This window comes from Podarcis gaigeae (genome assembly GCF_964106915.1).
Source record: "Podarcis gaigeae genome assembly, chromosome: 5".
Classification (NCBI taxonomy): Eukaryota; Metazoa; Chordata; class Lepidosauria; order Squamata; family Lacertidae; genus Podarcis; species Podarcis gaigeae.
Window position 1 is genome coordinate 31,783,958 of NC_139681.1, and position 18,214 is coordinate 31,802,171.

Genomic DNA, 18,214 nt, shown 5'->3' on the forward strand with positions numbered 1-18,214 from the left:
AATGAGTCAAAGTGTTCTCATGCCGCTGAAATTGCTGGCACTTTGCTCTTCTTCTCTGGCTGTACTGCCAGCAACCCACCACTGTCTGGCTTCTCATATCATCCAAACCTGGGACAACAGTTCGTTTTCCTCCTAGCAAATCACAGACAGAAACCAAGATTTGTTCTTGGTGTACCTCTTGTGGCTTGTTTGGGGGCAAGCAAACCATGATCCTGGGTTCCTGTGTCAAAATTCTGACTGTGGCTTGTTTCTTGGCTGTGTGGTGGTAGCAGCAGCGGTGGTAGAACCAAGTGCCCACAGTTTCAGCAGTGTAGGCTTGTTCACATTCAACTATGGCTGAATGTGGCATGCAAACCAAGTCTTTGAGATATTCCTGTGTAGTGGCTGAAACATTTTTCTCAGATTCCCCCCCCCCCCCAATGTCACTCTAAACACAGCTCAAAACAACACTGGTGGGAAGTTTCTGCTCCTCCAGTTTGAACCATCACCATTAACATTTCTTATTCCTCTCGAAGAACTACACATTAGTGGTATCTTTATTCAGTCCTGGATCCTGGATCCTGTCCTGGTCCTATCACTCAAAAACAGTGGGACTTTTGCTCATGCTTTCCAAAATTCAAAATGCACGTGATGCAGACACTAGCGGATAACTTTACCCATGAGTGGAAGCGGTAGCACACATTCATCTCACCTAGCAGGTATCATCTGCTTGATGCCTATTCAGACACTGCAGGGAAGTTAGTACAGTGGTACCTCGGGTTACGTACTTAATTCCGGAGGTCCATTCTTAACCTGAAGCACCACTTTAGCCGCTGCGCCGCTGCTGCACATCCTGAAGCAAAGTTAACCGAAGGTACTATTTCTGGGTTAGCGGAGTCTGTAACCTGAAGCGTATGGAACCTGAAGCGTATGGAACCCGAGGTACCACTGTACTACCTTAAACAGATAACTATCTTTCCTACGAAGAAACCTGGAAATAAAGTGCCTCCTATTAGGAACAGGTCTCAGGATGAGGTTCAGAGCACACAAGTTGTCTGCGGCATGTTCTGGGGCATATGAGAACAATGGCTGACATTCCCTGGGGAAGTGCCTATGCACACTAAGAACTGTTTGACAGTGGAACAGACTCCCTCGAAAGATGGTGGACTCTCCTTTCTTGGAGGTTACTAAGCGAGATTGGATGGATATCCATTACAAATACTTTAGTTGAGATTCCTGCACTGCAGACTAGATAACCCTTGGGGTCCCTTCCAGCTCTACGATTCTATAATTTCATAACCTGGATATGGCATTATGTGGTGGAATCCCACCCAAAATTAGTGACAGACTGAACACACCCTTGATTGCTAAGCCTTCACCATCTCAGTTGGGATTTTTGAACTCCAGCTTCCTGGGCTGCATAGCATAGCAAGAGTCCTTGTCTCAACCCAACCCCCCCTTGGCCAAAAGTCATTCTGAGCACAAGAAAACCTTTTACACATTCCTCAATGGAGCTATCTTGAGTCTAGCTTGAGACTTGTTCCTGTACTAACTGGACTTCGTTCTGCTGGAATGGTCCACACAAAGACAAGTAGGTTAAGCAAAGCAAAAGTGGCTCCAGACACAACTGAGACAAGACCAGGAGCAAATACCAGTAGATATTTGGTCAGGCATATCTGGGCACTTCACCAGATTCTGAGGTGGGCCAGAAAGAGTGTGAGGGGTTTGTATTGGTCTGTCAAGAAAGCTCCCCAAGAAATTTCTCTCAGCTTCTTTTCCAGAAACAGGTTAGTTCTCCTGTGAGTGAATTTTCAGACTTATTCCCATTCATTCTGCTATAGTCAGAGAAATAGATGCAAGCAAAATGTTAAAGAGAAGAAAAAGTTTTCCCTTTAAGACACATATGAGGCTCAGGTCAAATCATCAATCCTACCTGATCAAATTTCATAGGTTACCACATAAATTGATATTGTTAAATTTTCACTAAAACATCATTGTGTTTTCTCTCTCCCTCTCCCTTTCTCTGAGTGTCATGATACTCTTGCTCTCACATACATGAAAGATTCTTATTGAATTTTTAAAAAGGATGCATCCAAAGATCTGGATAATAAATTACTTGCGTTTCCTAAGAAACTGTTTTCCTTTTTTTTCCTTTTCCATTTTTTAAATGTGTCTTAAAGCTGTTTGAAGCTTTTGACAGGAGTAAGCAGTCTTTTCTAGATTGTACTCGACTCTTCAAAGCATAAATTGCCAGCAAAGAAGAAATAAAGGGAGAACAAGGCAGGGAATGGGAAGAGGACAAGAAAAGAAAAACAAATCAAAACAAAACAAAACAAAACAACCCCAACCCAGATTCTTAGCAGCCCTCAGAAGCCACACGAGGCAGCAGAAGCTGAGGAGACCACAACTGCCACAGGCTGCGGTCATGGAGAGCAATGATACATTGCTTTTGTGCCCCGGTTCAAAGGCTTTGAGGAGAAGGAGGAAAGGAGTCTTTAACACTTGGATTGCTTGTAAACTGCGCAACATGGATCTCTAAGGCTGATTGTGATTTGAGGAGGGAGGAGTGCGAGAAGGGAGAAGGAACGCCATTCCAATCTCTTCGGAGTTACGCTACGGCTCTGCTTCTTCCTTGCAGCCCTTTCCCCATCAGTTCCCAAAAGGGCTGCTCCCGCCATTTTCTCTCCCTCTCTCACTCCAGCTTCCGCTCGGCCATTGCCAGAAGTCTTCTCGAGAGCTGCATCAGCAGTCCCCCTCTGTTGCCATGACAACCAGCATCTCGCTCTTGCCCATCTCTTCCAAGGCACTGGCCAGAGTATTAAGATCCCCATCATCTTGGTGCTGGGCTTCCCATAAGTCCAGGATGACTCCTGTTGGGCTGGCTTTGGTGGCAAAGAAATTCAGATACCTGTGTAGGAAAGAAAACAAATGAGAGAGGGAAAGAGAGGGAGAGAGATGGTTGGCGTCAGTGTTTTCCCATTAGATCTCTGTGATATCATGGGGCTCATAATAAAACAGCATGGTCCATGACAGCTGCAATCCATCAGCATCTAGAGAGCCATAGGTCCCCATCCCTGAACTAAGGGCTAGGCCTTTAGTGACGACTGCGTATGACCAGTGGGGGGACGACAACACAAATTCAGAACAGGTCTTGAGGGGGAAACAGAGATGAAGTGCCTGATTTTGGTGAAGCAGCTCCTTCCAAGTCTAAAGCATAACACGTAAACTCACACTTTTAAAAAGCTGTTTGGAGCAAGGTAGAGCACAGCATGATTGTCATTCACTTAAGGCCAGAATATTGCTGAAGGAGGGATATTATGTACGTCTTTCTGAGTGGATAGCTCAGTTGGTAGAGGATGAGACTCTTAATGCCAGGGTTGTGGATTCAAGCCTCGTGGGGGGGGCGAACCCTGCACCGCAGGTCGTGGTCCCTTCCAACTCTATGATTCTGTGATTCTAAAATTAGGCACAACGCGTTTTAAAATAAAAATAAAAGACAAACTTTTAGAGGAGCCTGGAATATACACGAGGAAACCAGGGGTCAGCAGGGTGGGGGAAAATAGATCTGCTACAAATTTTTACTGACACAGAGGAGCTCAGGGTTTTTGCTGACCTAGTTTCTTTGACCTTTTCTGGGATGGTACCCCAAGGGCCCCCGATATCTTTAAACCAAGGCCAATGACACTGACAAAGTCTCCACAGGAAAGTCGCTCAGCAAATGAAGGCCGCTGCTTTAACAGAAAATGGATTCTCTAAGTTGTAGCAGTATGGAACTTGCTGCTCACAGTGACCAGGGTGAAGCCAAGTGCCTTACCTAGGCTACATGGTATAGAAGCCCTTGGCTTGGCAGTGGCTTCCCAGCTTCTACATCTTATTCTGGGGAACCTCCAACTGGACCCTTTTCACTGTTTGAATGAAATATACATCCATGACAATGTTTCAGCAACTGCTTAGAACACCAGTAGACACCAGTCATTTGGGAACTGGCAAGGCACCCAACTGTTTGGGCACATAGCAAGTTCTATTTTATTTTATTTCTGCTCTGAGCACCTGGGCCTGAAGACAAATGAGTGAATCAACCTGGGGGGGGGGGTGCGACTCTGGGTGTGCGTGCTCATCTTGCTCTATAGGCTGAGGGAGCCGGAGTTTGTACGCAGACAGCTTCCGGGTCATGTGGCCAGCATGACTAAGCCACTTCTGATGAACCAGAGCAATACACAGAAAGGCTGTTTATCTTCCTGCCAGAGCGGTACCTATTTATCTACTTGCACTTTGACGTGCTTTCGAACTGCTAGGTGGGCAGGAGCAGGGACCGAACAACGGGAGCTCACCCAGTCGCGGGGATTCAAACCACCGACCTTCTGATTGGCAAACCCTACGCTCTGTGGTTTAGACCACAGAGCCACCCGCATCCCCTATATTTTTAGTAGGGCAGTAAAAATGTTCCCCTTCTTACAGGTATTCGATACAGGGAGCGTTTGGCTGATAGTTAATGTTTAATGTTATTTATGTTTGCTGTTTTATGAGGTTTTCCCTCTCTCTTCTAGTGTATTGCACTATTCATTGTCTTGAGCAAGGATTTTGATCCAAGAGGCAGCCTACAGATATCAGAATAAAGAATTAAATAAGTGCAAACAAGCAGCTCCTTTGGCTCTTGTGTTTCCTGCAAGGATGGCTGACGGCAAAGCGCTGAAACAAAACCCACCGGTCCATGGAAAGTTTCTGAGCAAGGAGCCGCCAGTCGTTTCCTCTGGAGTTGGGGGCATCAAGGCTGTTGCAGATTTTCTGTCGTATCGACAGAGGGATCTTGAAGGCATACGGCCCCAGCTGAGTCGTCAGGGCACTGCCAGGATAGGAACGCAAGGCATCAAAGGAGTTGGGGTTCTGGAAAACAAAAAAGGGTGTAGGCTCACTGGCATCTGTCAGATTTAGAGGCAATTTTTTTTTTTTTACTAATTAAGCAAATAAGTTATAAGCTGCCTTTTAGGGCCCAATTCCCCTCCCCAATGTGTTGTAACAAAATGGCAAATATACAACATACAGATAATTAGGCAACCCGGCATGCATGGATGGTCAGAAATAGAAACAATGGGAAAGAGAAGGGTAAATATCATGCCTTTAAAATATGTATCATTGACTTGAATAGTGGCATCACATTCTTCTGCTTCGCTGAACCCAGAGAAAAATCACCCTTCGGATAGCAACATGCATGCTTGAACAATAGTGGGTATTGGAAGGTCAGAGCATGTAACCAGGACAGAAGAATTAGGTTGTTTGCAGACTGTTGTTATTTTGTGGCTGGGATACAGTGGCAAAATCACACTGTGCAATTAAAATAGTCTCGACAGTCTTGTTCTCTTGTGCAAAAGACCCCCTCCCCACAACTGAACTTTCTGTAGTAAGGGAAGTGATGGGAAAATGCACTGGAAAATGGAATAACGACTGCTTGATGCAGCACTGTATAACCTCCCTGCAAACAAATCAAAATGAATGTTCAATAAGCAGCCAATGCCATATGTCTTCCTCACAAGTGGAAGGTAGGTTGCATTTTCCTGGGTAGGGAACTTAAACGTGTGAGATAATAGGTTCTGTTCTACATATTCCTGCAGACTACAGTGCCACATCCATGTCAGAGAAAGCAGGCAAGAAGAATGTGGGCTTCTTTAGCAAGTTCTAGGAGTGAGCAATGGCTCACAATGTGTGTCAGGGAAGATTTTGCCAGTTAATTCTAGCCAATAGTTCAGAGAGGCCACTGGGATTCCTGTTAAATTTTATTCTGCTCCACTTGTCTTCTACCAACCAACCACATAGCCTGCTTGCTTCTGCAGCCTGGATCCCCTTGGCTCACCTCTCCAAGGGTAATGTGCAGCTGAAATATCTGCCCTTCTCCTTCCACTTGCCGGACACAAATCTTGCAGGTAAGTTCTGTGGAAGCTGGGCTATGTCTCTCCAGAGTGAAGGTGCAGTGAAGTGCCCGCTGGCTGCCACTCCAGATATGATAGAAGGGGATTTCCTGCAGCAAATAGTAATAACAATAAATTATTAATAAATAATAATAATAATAATAATAATAATAATAATAATAATAATAATGATGATGATGACATGTCAGCACACTGGGATGCCATCACACTGGAAATGTGCCAGTGGGTCACTGTGGCAATGGAACAAGTCTACACAACCAGAACAGGTCTGCACGCCTTTTGGTCCTTCAAGTCAAACGCAGCCCACCAGCCAGCTCCTCAACAAAGCACTGATGCATCAACAAACCAGTTCCAGGCTGGTGGGGAGAAAATGGATTAAGGCGCTCCTGGTGGGCTGTATTTGTTTGGCTTGATGGTTCTTAAGTTTCATCCTTCAAGTCCTGCTTGTGGGTTTCATGGAAGCATGACTTTTGGTCCAGCACAGCAGGACTCTTCCTATTCTCTTAAGATGTTCAGGCGTGTTCTGGAAAGCACTGTCGCTTAGTTACAACGATGAGTGCGTGTTTATGCAAAGAGGTCTGGCTGAGATGTTTTGTGTGTGGGGATGTAGAAGGCACTGTGGTCTATAGGTGCTATTCAGATCTTTTGTAGGACTCCTAAGCACAGTGCACCCAGGGATGGGTCCATTTAGGGTTTTCCATTCATAGGATAATTTGGGTCTCACACCTGCGTGAGTTGGGTACCACAGGAGTCTGGAGAAGTGAAAGGACGCCCAACCTTCTGGTGGAAATCATGAAGTAAGGATGTGGGAGAGGACAGAGCAGTCACAAAGTCTTTCTAAGGTATATGAAATGTATCTTCCCCAAAAGCCAGTGACATAATTCTCTTGTGGTACCATTTCACCAAGGACAAATCTGCAGAAAATAAAAACTGGGGCTGGCCTTTCAGTGAGTGTATGTGTGCATGCACTCTTGTTTTGATGGTGGCTGGAGTGCGCTGGAAGAGAACAGTGATGAACAAAAGCAGTTTTGCTAGTGGTCCCATTGAGGTACTCCCTCTGTTGTTGGTCTGCTGGCAACCCAGCCACTCACCTGGTACTTGGCCAGGAGTTTGCTCCTCCAAAGTGAATGAGGGATATCATGGATGGAGAGGCGCAAGTTGTGATAACTGTCCTTAAACAGCAGGGGCTTGGGTTCTTCCAACAGGTAGCCACCAAGAGTCCTTTCTAATTCAAGTACTTCCTGTGGGACAAGAGAGTAGGGGAGGAGAGGAAGGACAGATGTGAGACCCAAGGACAAATGATGGCAATGAGCACCTCCTATGCTCCCAGATTGTCATATGCTGCCAGATGGGGCACTGATAAGTCTCTATTTTGCACAGCAGCTCCTGAAGCAGAATTGCTCCTGGTCAGACACTGTATCTCTTCCTTTATCACATTTACCTTTACCACATCACTGCCACCAGGGCTGCTGGTCATGGAGGGGGATAAAACCACAGGCACTTTAAGCTGCAATACTAAATAGCACAGGCAACTCATTCTGAAAGGAAGCTAATAGGCTCTCTGTGTTTCCAGGCTGCTCAAGCACTGGATTCCCTGACACTCATAGGTCTAATGCAGTTCACCAGTCATTTGTGGCACACCCCCAGATGTATCTTTCTGGCCATGGTAGCTGGACTTTGCCAGCATCTGGGCTTGGGTGCCTGGAAGCACCTCGTGCTTTCCTTGTGAACATCTCCTCTGCATCCCTCTAGACACTGTCAGTAGGAAGGATGCGGAATTAGATGTAACATTGATTCAACCCAATGTACCGCTATTCCTTTGACTAGTGCCGTAACAGGTTGCGACTGATTGGTGCTATAATTCAAGCCAATCAACGAGAAAAAAAATCCCATCTGGAAACTCATACTCTTTTGACTTAAGTCATATACTCATCTCCGTTTTGGAATTCCAGTATTTCCCCCCTGTATAGTTTTCTGCAGCAATCCAGTATTTCAGCAGACAAACCAGCTCAACAATCCTTTCAGCCCTCACAATGACATCTTGGGGGAAAACAGCAACCCTCTACTTCCTGCACCACCCTGACAATAAACATGACAATGTGAGAAGCAGAAACACAGAGTCTTCTTCCCTATGATTCATTGGTCATATCCTAAATCAAAACCTCAAAAAGCTGATTTCTAGAGTCCTCTTCTGGCTCTTTCAGTGTATGAAGAGAAGCTAGACACCAACCATGACATCAAGGTTAAAAACACACAATGCGGCAAGATCGGAAACACCAGCTTGATCACTGGAACTAATCACTCTTGTAGGATGAGGGCAGATGGAGATTTATACTTCATTAAGAATGATGGGTCGCTTTCATTAGTCATGCAAAGCAGCGCTACTATTATTGATAGGCTTTGGAAATAACCTGAAAAATAGATATTTTTCAGATTGAGAGCAAGCAGGCAGTTTTCCAGTGGGTCTTTAATCCCTCATATTTTAACTCTGATTGCAAGACAAGCTTGCATATGAAAAATAATGGGTAAGCCCCTAAGGCCTGCACAATTTCTGACCCACTGTCAGAGCCAGGCAATGCCACGCCTGAACCCAGAGATGCCGTCCTGATGAGCAAGTGAAGGCCAAAGGCCCAGATCCTAGTACCTACACCAGACAGGCCAATCTGCAGGCTTTGTACTGCCTGCCAATCATGCTGGGGAGCGTGAGCATATTGCACAGCCCTGTCTGGTTGTGTGGGTGAGGAGGGCTCTGAATGTGCACAGCATGCTAACATGAAGGCTTCCTTGGAAGTAAGCCCCACTGTATTCAGTGTCTAAGACTGCAGAGAGATAATTTGCCATAGCAGCAATAGTAGGGGGCGGGGGGGGGGGAGCCCTTGCGTTATATCTTCAAAACAGGGCATAGAACTGTCTCCTTCAGACACCCTTCCTTTCCCTCCGGGGACCTCCATTTAAAGCAAGGAGGCTGGTCTCTGAGGAATGGGTTAAGGGAACCTATTACTGAAGCCAAACTGCAGGTCACTTTTCATTGCATTGCATCAGGCAGTTTTGCTCCCCAGAGCGACTCTTTTCCAAGTTGCATCGCACACTCCTTTGACTGCCAGCATGGCCATTTTGAGCAGCAGCAGTCCAAAGTAACAGCAAATGGGGAAGTCGGACAAGTAGTGCTGAACATGCAACTTCTGCGCACAGAGTTTTTCCTACCCTCTCTGAGGTATGGCCCCAAGCATAGTCCGAGAGCAGGAAAACAAAGAGGCTGACATTTCTGTTAGGTGAAGTTTTATTCCTAGACACTTAAGAGGTGCAGATTCCAAAAAGGTAGGTCATGTTAGGTCTGGTTGCTCAGTGCCCTAGTGATGACTTGAATGCAAGGATGATACTACAGTACCAAAGAAAAGAATTTTCACACCACCTCAAAGGCAACGCTTCTGAGTGGAGACAGTTCACATGTCCCCAAGTGTATAGTCAGCGCAGAGAAATCAAATGAATAAGGCTTTAGTCTGCCGCAGCATAGACAGCAAAGAATTCCAACAGAGAATTAAAGATGAGCACACTTTTATTGTGAACTTAGTTTCAGAACTGATTGTTGTTAGATGCATGAAAAGACCAATGTCTATGACAGCTTTTTTTAAAGGTACCGTAGGATGTTCAGAGCAAATCTAGGCGTAAAATATAAAATAGGAAACTGCCGTATATGAAACAAACCACTGATTTAATCTAGCTCAGTACTGTATGTCCTGACTAGCAGCAAATCTCTAGGGTTTCAGAGAGTGATCTCTCCAAGCTCTGCCTGGAGACATCTGGGACCTTCTGCTTGAAAACCATGCACCTACCATTGAGCTACGGCTACTACCATCATTCCAGAATTTCAAGAAACAAGGGTGGTTCAGATGTGTATGTATATCCCTTAATGGGTTGCAGATGGATGCCTTAACAGCCCTCAGTGAAAAATACTGCTCTCAAAGAGGTATGGAAGCCCGGTCTACAATACTTATTTGGTGATGGCTATTTCACTTATGCAAGGCACCACTTAACTGCATTACTGTCTTCGAGTGGTGATTTCACCCTTAGACGTGCCAAAGGAGAAAAGTGCTTCTAGGAACCCTTTGTTGTTGACAACTCTGGAGCATACTAGAAACATGATGGGTGTAGCCAGGGCAATTGATGCTTAATTGGCCACGGGTCACCTTGTCTTTGTTGAAGCAAAGACTATTAAAAAAAATGGTGCTGATTGCATCGCTGCCTCATGTCTGACCCTCAGTAGCCTATTCCTATGACTTCAGTTGGTTGTAATTGGTTTTAATTTCTGAAAATTAAATTGTTGTAATCCACCCTGGGACCTGCTGGTGAATGGCAGGTAGTAAATTTAGCAGAAGTAATAATAATAATAATAATAATAATAATAATAATAATAATACAAAAAAAGATTTATTTTTTTTAGTAAGTCTATGCCAAAGTCTCAGCTAAAGTGGAGTGATCACTGTGAATCTTAGGATGAGTGAATCAACATTCAGTGTCATGAAGGAAAATGGCTGGGAGATTTTCTTATTGGGGCCGCGGAGTGCAATCTAAAGTCAGATGCAGTTTGCATTCAAACCTATCAAATTTGCACCTCCCAGAATAATATGTGAACTGAAATGCAGGCTTTCTTCAAGATTTGCACTTAAGCGAGTTCTGTGCTGCACTTCTCCAACCAAACGATGTTTACAAAAATGCACATGTTAAGAGAAAGCATGCATAAAAACGAACATATTAATGAAAATTGGCGTACAAAGATGCATTAGGGGAAATGGCTTCCAAAGAAAAGTGTATATAAAAATGTGCTTATAAGGAGAAATTCACACTGCTAGGGAAATGCAGAGAACTGAATTTAAGACTGGTAAAATTGATTTATTTATGAAATTTCTATGCTGCCCTTAGTCCGAGGATCACAGGGCTACTATTCAAATAAATAAAATTGAAATGAGAAAAAGAAGAGAACTGAAATGGACACATTCCATTTCAACCCTACAAGAATCCAACCAAATTTTCAAGTTAGCTTCCAAATAGCTACTGGGATCACGGAGACTGTTCAGAATGGAAAGTTTTCCCATCAGAAAAAAACCTTATCTGCCTGATGAATGGTTTAATTAAGTACCCAGAAAAGAGGAGGAGTGCAAGTCAAGTGCAAAGAAATTCAAGAGGGGCAAACTGAGCAATGTTACCTTCAGGGCATCCGGTGTGTCTTCCAGGCAGTATACTTTGACATTGTATTCCAGCGAAGTACAAAGGGTGGGGGCAAAGATGGCGAGCTGGAGTCTCTTGATGGCCGACCGGGAGTAGGACTCTCCCACGAGGACGTATGTCCCAAGCTGGTCCAGCAGAACATGGCAGCACTTAGGTTCCAACTGGCAGTAGCAGGGCGTGTTTAAAGTCTCTTCATCCAGAGTTACAACTTCCTAAAGGAGAAGAAAAGGGTGGGCAGAGCAAAAAACAGAAGTAAATTTCTTCCTGGTACCTACTTCCATTGGCTGGAGGCCAGTTGGCTAGCATGTCAGATTTTTATTGTTTGTATTCAACGTCCATTGCAACGTAACTCAGAAAAACAAAAACTATCCAAGAGTAAGTTAAACAAAAAAATTCCAGAAATACAAGTTGTCAAAATTTTAAATAGTGAAAGTCCCCAAATCATTTATATAAAAAAGAAAGAAATCCCATTGGGCAGTCAACACTGTTTTGGGTCAAAAGACAGTGACTTTCTTGCTGCTGGTGCACATGAACCAAGCTGAAATTATTATTCAATAGATTTATCTCCCTGTTTACTAGCACCAGGGTTGAGGGTGCTCTGTTTAACAAGAAGAAAAACTACAGTATGGTCACCTAAATTCTGAAATTCAAGAAAACTGAATCCTGCAGCTTGCATAAACTATGCCATTAAGCAAGATTGTTTATGGCTCTTCGGTTTTTTTGTACAATCTGTTCTGCAACTTTTAACATTATTTAACATTTTCTGAAATCATTTTGCCCAATTTATTCTGCTATTGTCACCCATGGCAAGGAGGCGAAGAGTTGCATAGGGCACTAAAGTCATGCTCTCTTGACGACTGGAAATCTATTGCTCATGTGAGCTCATCAGGCCCTTTCCCCACATTTTCAAGTATATTTTCACAACCATAAGGGTTAACATATATTTTTTTTGTGTGTGTGAAAGCTGTGATTCTGGCCAGTTGAATTCTGTGGCTGGTACAACATTCTAGGCTGCAGCTTTTCAGCAGAACTGCCATCGCATACACACAACCCTGATTTATAATACTTCCAGGAGGGCAGCAATGCAATACCTGCAAGGTCTCACCTGCCTTGCATAACTCTGGTGCTGCACTGGCATATATTAGCTTTTTATCGACTTTAAAAATGCTGCTATCCTGACTTTTCACTTCTGCATTTTAAACTTCCTAGATCTCATGATTCTAGCAATACATGTTTAAAAGGGGTTTCTCTATCATACAATTTTTGAAGGGAAAGTTCATCATTTTGAGCAATGGGGTTTCTTATCAGCGTAGATTGATTGATTGATAGGAGATGTTATAGAGTTGTGTGGAGAGGGAGGGGTGGACGACAAAAAATCCAGCAGAAACATATCTATCTCCTTACCTCAAAATGCTTTATAACTGATAAACTGGCTTGACCCACAGATTGCATGCGGTGCCTTCACCAATGGAACAGCTGATTCTGTTCCCAAATCATTATGATGTCTTACCTCCCAGTTTCCTTGGTGGGACTGGGTTTTCAGTTGCAGCATCCAGTCTGGGGAACTGACTTCTGCACAGTGGGGGACGGTGAGGATGACAGGGCGGCATAAGAGCAGCCCGGTGGGGCCACAGGTCACCATGGGGCTCAGCACCGTCTGCGTACCTTCGGATGGAAAGCTAGAGAGGGCAAGGAGAAGAAAGCTAAGTTGTCTCCAGTGACACAAAGGAAGTCAAAGAACTGGGCTGTGGCATCTGTTATCTGTGCCTCAGAGGAAATGGAATGGCTTGAATGAAATGAGGAATGGCTTGAATCTAACCTGACGAGAGCAGTATTTGCTGAATGAAGCCCCTGAATGCAGTCTGGCTAAATATTAAATTAGTTAGAATTATCCACCTGCCACAATCTCCCCTCCCTTTAACTTCAATAGGGTTTTAAGCAACTGAATGGTGTCCTGGATTGCTGTCTTGACTTAAAGAATAAATACTAGGAATATTTGGTGTTATGTTGGCGGGGATGCCAGAAAACCGGGACTTATGGTTCACATGTGGTGGGGGTGTAAATATGTACTTCTTCTTTTTTTTTTTTGGCAAAGGGTGTTTAAGGAGATAACAGAAATCACTCAGTTGAAGCTGATCGAAAGTCCAGTGGTAGCATTATTATCAATTTACGATGTGGTGGAAGGTTCACAGGCTATGAAGGACTTGCTCACAATTTTATTGGCAGCTGCGTGAGTTATTATAGCTAGGAAGTGGAAGGGGCAAGGTGAATATAAAATGGAAGGATGGAATAAAGAGGTGTGGGATACAGCTATTAATGATAAATTAACATGTGCTATTAAGGTAAGATGGGGAATGTGCAGTAGAAATGATTTTGAGGAGATATGGAGGGTGTTTGTAGAATTTGTACTGTTAAAACGGAAAGGGGCCAAACCATCGCAAGAGGTGTTGAAATTTTGGGAGGTTGGATAGTAACAATGGAATGGTCTCGGGGGTGGGGTGCACATTATTATTCTTATTTATTTATTCTTATTACTTTGTCAAAATAAAAAAATAAAATAAAAAAGAAGAAATACTAATGGTAAGTTGAGCGCAGGCAGATAAGACAATTAAAGGCCTTGGGTAAGATCCAAAGTAATACGTCTAAGGTGGCTTTGGGTTGGATCCTGACTTACAGCAGAATCCTGGCTGTGTCTACGTTGCTCTCTATGAAATCAATGAAATGCTTAAGTTGGTCATGACTATCATGACACAGTGACTTCAATCAGACATTAAGTGCAATCAGCGGAGTCTGGATGCAAGTTTGTAGTGTTTTTTGAACGAAACACAGTTTGCTGAAATCAAGGGGACTAATGAAAGCAGATTGTGGAATGAATGGGAGTGGGGTAGGGAGTGGGGAACAGTTTACACTGGGCATGCTCAAGCCTTTGACCATGCCTAAAGCAGATCTCCTGGATAACCTCTGATAATGCAGGCCAGATTGAAAAACACAGCACGTTTTCTGCTTTACTTACAGGGTGTTTTCTGCTTTGTTGATCATCAGGTACATTTCGTAGAATTTCCCTTGAGGAATTGCTCCGTGTGGCACCAAGAGGCTCACCCCTATGGACCAGAAAGGGATGGTAGAGGAGAAGAGAATGAATAAAGGGTTTTACTAGATTTAAAAATGATACAACCCACAGCTCTGCAGTACATCTTCCCTTCTCTCTGATCTCTCTTCCCCCAAGTCAGTATCTTAGGCCGCAGGCACAGAGCTAATGAGAAGATGCAGTGGACTCACTCTGCATCACCAGCAACCCTCTGCAAAGCCCCCAAGCAAGCTCACCACCTGGTTTCTCACCCATTACCTCGAAAGCTGTGCCTAATTATTCCAAAAAGAAAAGATGGCATCTCTGGACATTGTTTTAGTAACTGTCAATACAGCATATCACTTGACCTTCGGTGCCCATTATCTGCTTCTGCCCAGACGATGCCTGGGGAAGGTGCCCCTCTCACCCACTTTGGTTTTATTTAGCACTAGAGTTAAACCAAGAAGCTGTTTCTAGCTGTGTGCATTATGCATTCCTTTTCGCTCCCTCTGCAAAAAAACCTATGGCAAAGGAGCCATCCCACAGCAGATGAGGCCCATAGTCAGGGATGTTCCCCTTGTAATAATTGAAGATTGAAAATTCCCAACCATTGCATCCTGGAAGAACATCTAAGTGAACAGGAAGCCTCCTTCCTGAACGACTGCCTGAGGTCAATAATAGCCTGAATGGGGGTGAATAATTTGAAACTCAATATAGGCAAAGATGGAGATGCTTGTGGTATGTGGACTGTTGATGGCAATAAATATCTCTGCTCTGGATGGAATGACACAAACACCCCTACAGGAGCAGGTTCAGTGTTTAGAGGACACTAATGGATCTGGGCCTTTTTCTGGTATTCTAGGCGATGGCAATGCTTTTTACCAGCTGTGCCCCTTTCTAAAGTGCCTGGCATGAACAAGTGGAGAGGCGACAGAGCGTGGTGCTCTAGGACAGATTAATATCCCTTTAAGGTTCTCCACTCACCAGTGAGGGGGAGAAACCTGGAAGAGATGGTCACAACTAGCAAGTACATAGGAGCTCAGCTGGGTTCTGAGACCTCCCTGGAGCAAGGTGTCAGCTCAGAGCTGTCCAAGGTGCTGCAACCCCAGCTTGACCTACTACAGACTATGTTTAGGTCAGCCTGCCCATAACCTCTTGGTTCAATAGACTCTCAGATAAAGTCAGGACAGTAGAAATTTCCCTTCATGCTGACATTTACCTGTGCCAGGGATGGTGAGCCTTCCTCCCAGGCAGCCGAACGTCCCAGTGGCGCTGTTCCCAGGCTCCCGAGGCAGATTCAAGAGCTGCTGAGAGCCCATGGTCTTGTTCCTTAGGTTCATGAAGTGATTATCCCTGAGGTTCTCCCCTGGGAAGGTGCCTGAGGGCATGACTCCCAGCAGGTCTGTCCCCTCATGCATCCCGGGTGAGGATGATGTTGTGGAGGAATTGTACACTTTGATCTTGAGGTTAGGGAGCGGGTCAAGCAAGGGAGAGTTGGTCATGGGGATCTTATCAGAGGAATCTTGCAAGGCATACATGGGGCCGCGGTACACGCCAGCATTGGCTGTAAGGTCGGGCTGCATTGAAGGGTGCAGCAATTGGGGGGTGTCTGCAAAAGAGAAGGTGGAAAATGCTTAATGGTATGTTTCTCATAGAAGGAAATAGACACAGACAGCATGGCTACTCCTTGAAAGCTTGTCTGAATGATTAAAAACAAACTTTAAACATACACCAGAAAACATGCAGGAAGATTTTATTCCAAAACGTGGGCCTCAACTTGCAATCTGAACAGCTTACAGTTCTACCACCTCCTCCTGTTGGATAATGTGTCAGATTTTGACAAATATCTGCAGGCTAACTGATGTAGCTTTCTTCTGAATTTAAGCCACTTTCTCCTATTTATTTATTTGAAACTTCTACAGTTTATTTCACACTTTCCATCTTGTTTAGTCTCACAAATGATTTAGTTAATTGAGAAAAAAGAAAGCACCCAGAGAGTTCCAGGCTAGCCTGGATTTGAACCCAGATTGCCCTGGACCAAGTCAACCTCTTTCTCCACAATGGGTTCTAGCGGCCTTCAGTTCAAATGCTTGGTTGTATCTGTTTTCTCCTTCTGCCTTGTGAGGTTCAAGGATGTATGGAAATGGATGTGAACCTTCTGAGTAAGCTGGGGTCTTACCATGTCTGGAGGTCTTGAAATTGACTGGGTGGAAGCCTCCTGTCAGAGCAGCGGAAGAGTCTGTTATGTCAGTGTCAAAGTCCCGGCAGCTGCGCCTGTACACAACCACCCCGACAGCCATCAGGATAACAATGAACACAAAGATGGCAACCACAACACCAGCGTACAAGGCCACGTCACCGGTAGCCTCCAGTACTAGAAGGAAGAGAGAGAAAGATTAAAACAGAAACTGAAAAAAGAATTGCCACTTTCTGCTTGCCTCTTTCTTTAAATGATGTTAGGATGCCTTTCAGTAATATTATCATGATGGCATGACTCTTCCTTTCGGAATTCAAAACTAAAACGTTGTACCACATTTCCGCCACCTATTCTGATTCCTCCCCCCTCTGTCTCAGGATTTTTGGAAAGGCAAGGAGGAAACAATAGAAAGTCCAGCTGAAGAGAACTTAGAAACAAAAGACAGAGATTGCCTTAATGTTTGAAGCCCTCTGGCCCTCAGGTTCCTTCAGTGAGACTAGTTAGGAAATGTTTGCTCAGGCAAGTCTTTGCTTTGAGGGACTTTGCATGCGACTGCCCCTCAGGAATGTTATCTCTTAGTAGCATGTTCCCTATTGTCATTCTTTACAGCAAGGGTTGGACACACAAACCACCAAAAGCCTTTCTCTTTAGCTTACGGAGGTTATGGAGATCAAGCTGGAAGCTTGACTGATTTGTAAATGGAATACAACACTGGGACAAAAGTTATGATGACATCATAGAGTTGGAAGGGACCCTCAGGGTCATCTAGCCCAACCCCCTGCAATGTGCCCAATGTGGAGCTTGAACTCATGGCACTGAGATTAAGAGTCTCATTCTCTACCAACTGAGCTATACCAGCTACAATAACCACAAGTCCTTTTTTTCTTTTGGAATTGCTGTGTTGGGCAAGTGGTGCAAGAATTAGGCTCCCTCCCAGACAAAGGCAAGCTTATTTTGGTGGTCTGGAGAGAAGAAAGAAGATCGGCAGAAGCCAGAAGGAAAGAAAGGTTAGAAGCAAAGAGGGAATGGCAGGAAGCAGGAGCCATGGGCTCGCAAAGCTATAATCTGCTGTTCATGAAAGAAATTTAGAGAAATTTATGGTATCCATGAGCCAATGAGTAGAATAACTTTTATTGCATTAGTCCTTAGACCATACTAGCACAAAGCAAAACAGGAGCCCCTGAATTAGGATGCGGCAATGGGGGGTGCAATAAGGCCTATGGATCTTTGACTCAGTGATAAGGGAAATGATCACCAGCCACAAGGCTGCTGTTTCAAAATCAGCAAGCCTGAATGCAATATTCTTAATGTACACCTGCCTATGCTTAAATGACCTAGTCAGAAAACCTTGGGCAACCTTGGCACAGTCGTGGACCCCTAATTAACATTGCCTCTGGAGCTATCTATTTATACATGGCGCGTGCTGTGACTCCTTGGTCTCCCCTTGGTGCGCAGAAAAGAGGACCGTGATAAAAGTCATCTACCTTGAACTTTTTAAAATGTGCACACGCCTGAGGAAACAACAACAACAACAACACTGCCGCTCTGTGGGACTGGATGCACAGAGATGATCAACAGTCCATGAACCGAGTCAATCTCTCCTGTAGGTTCGTTCTGGTAGCAAACAGGTCCTAGATTGCTCTGGACAAGAAGGCAGCATCAGCTCCTGAGTGGCTGAGCTCGCAAATGATGTTTGCTGCCTAGTGCTTTCCCCCTGCTCCCAACCTCTATGTTGAGTTTCATCTTTAAGATCTTCTTGGCTTTATAAAGTTTGTTTACGTCAAAAATGCTGGGCCTTGGATTCAACATTTCCAAAGTTCT

General features: G+C 44.4%; 1 protein-coding gene across 3 annotated transcripts in view; it reads right to left on the reverse strand.

Moving 5' to 3' along the window:
- Positions 1-418: 418 nt before the first annotated feature.
- UNC5B (unc-5 netrin receptor B) overlaps positions 419-18,214 on the reverse strand; it is a 159,937-nt gene continuing 142,141 nt past the window's right edge. The window contains exons 9-18 of one of the 3 annotated variants that reach the window (XR_014564825.1): positions 16,376-16,570; positions 15,416-15,805; positions 14,143-14,230; positions 12,640-12,808; positions 11,108-11,341; positions 6,995-7,144; positions 5,828-5,992; positions 4,685-4,863; positions 1,202-2,887; positions 419-1,166 (exon numbers count right to left, since the gene is read on the reverse strand). Coding sequence is in view for 2 of the 3 variants with exons in the window: in XM_083740683.1 (XP_083596809.1) it covers positions 2,722-2,887; positions 4,685-4,863; positions 5,828-5,992; positions 6,995-7,144; positions 11,108-11,341; positions 12,640-12,808; positions 14,143-14,230; positions 15,416-15,805; positions 16,376-16,570 (1,736 nt within the window). In the remaining variant the exon portion in view is untranslated. Of the gene's footprint in view, positions 2,888-4,684; positions 4,864-5,827; positions 5,993-6,994; positions 7,145-11,107; positions 11,342-12,639; positions 12,809-14,142; positions 14,231-15,415; positions 15,806-16,375; positions 16,571-18,214 lie in introns of all 3 variants that reach the window. The other 2 variants (XM_083740683.1, XM_083740684.1) reach the window with 2 other exon arrangements.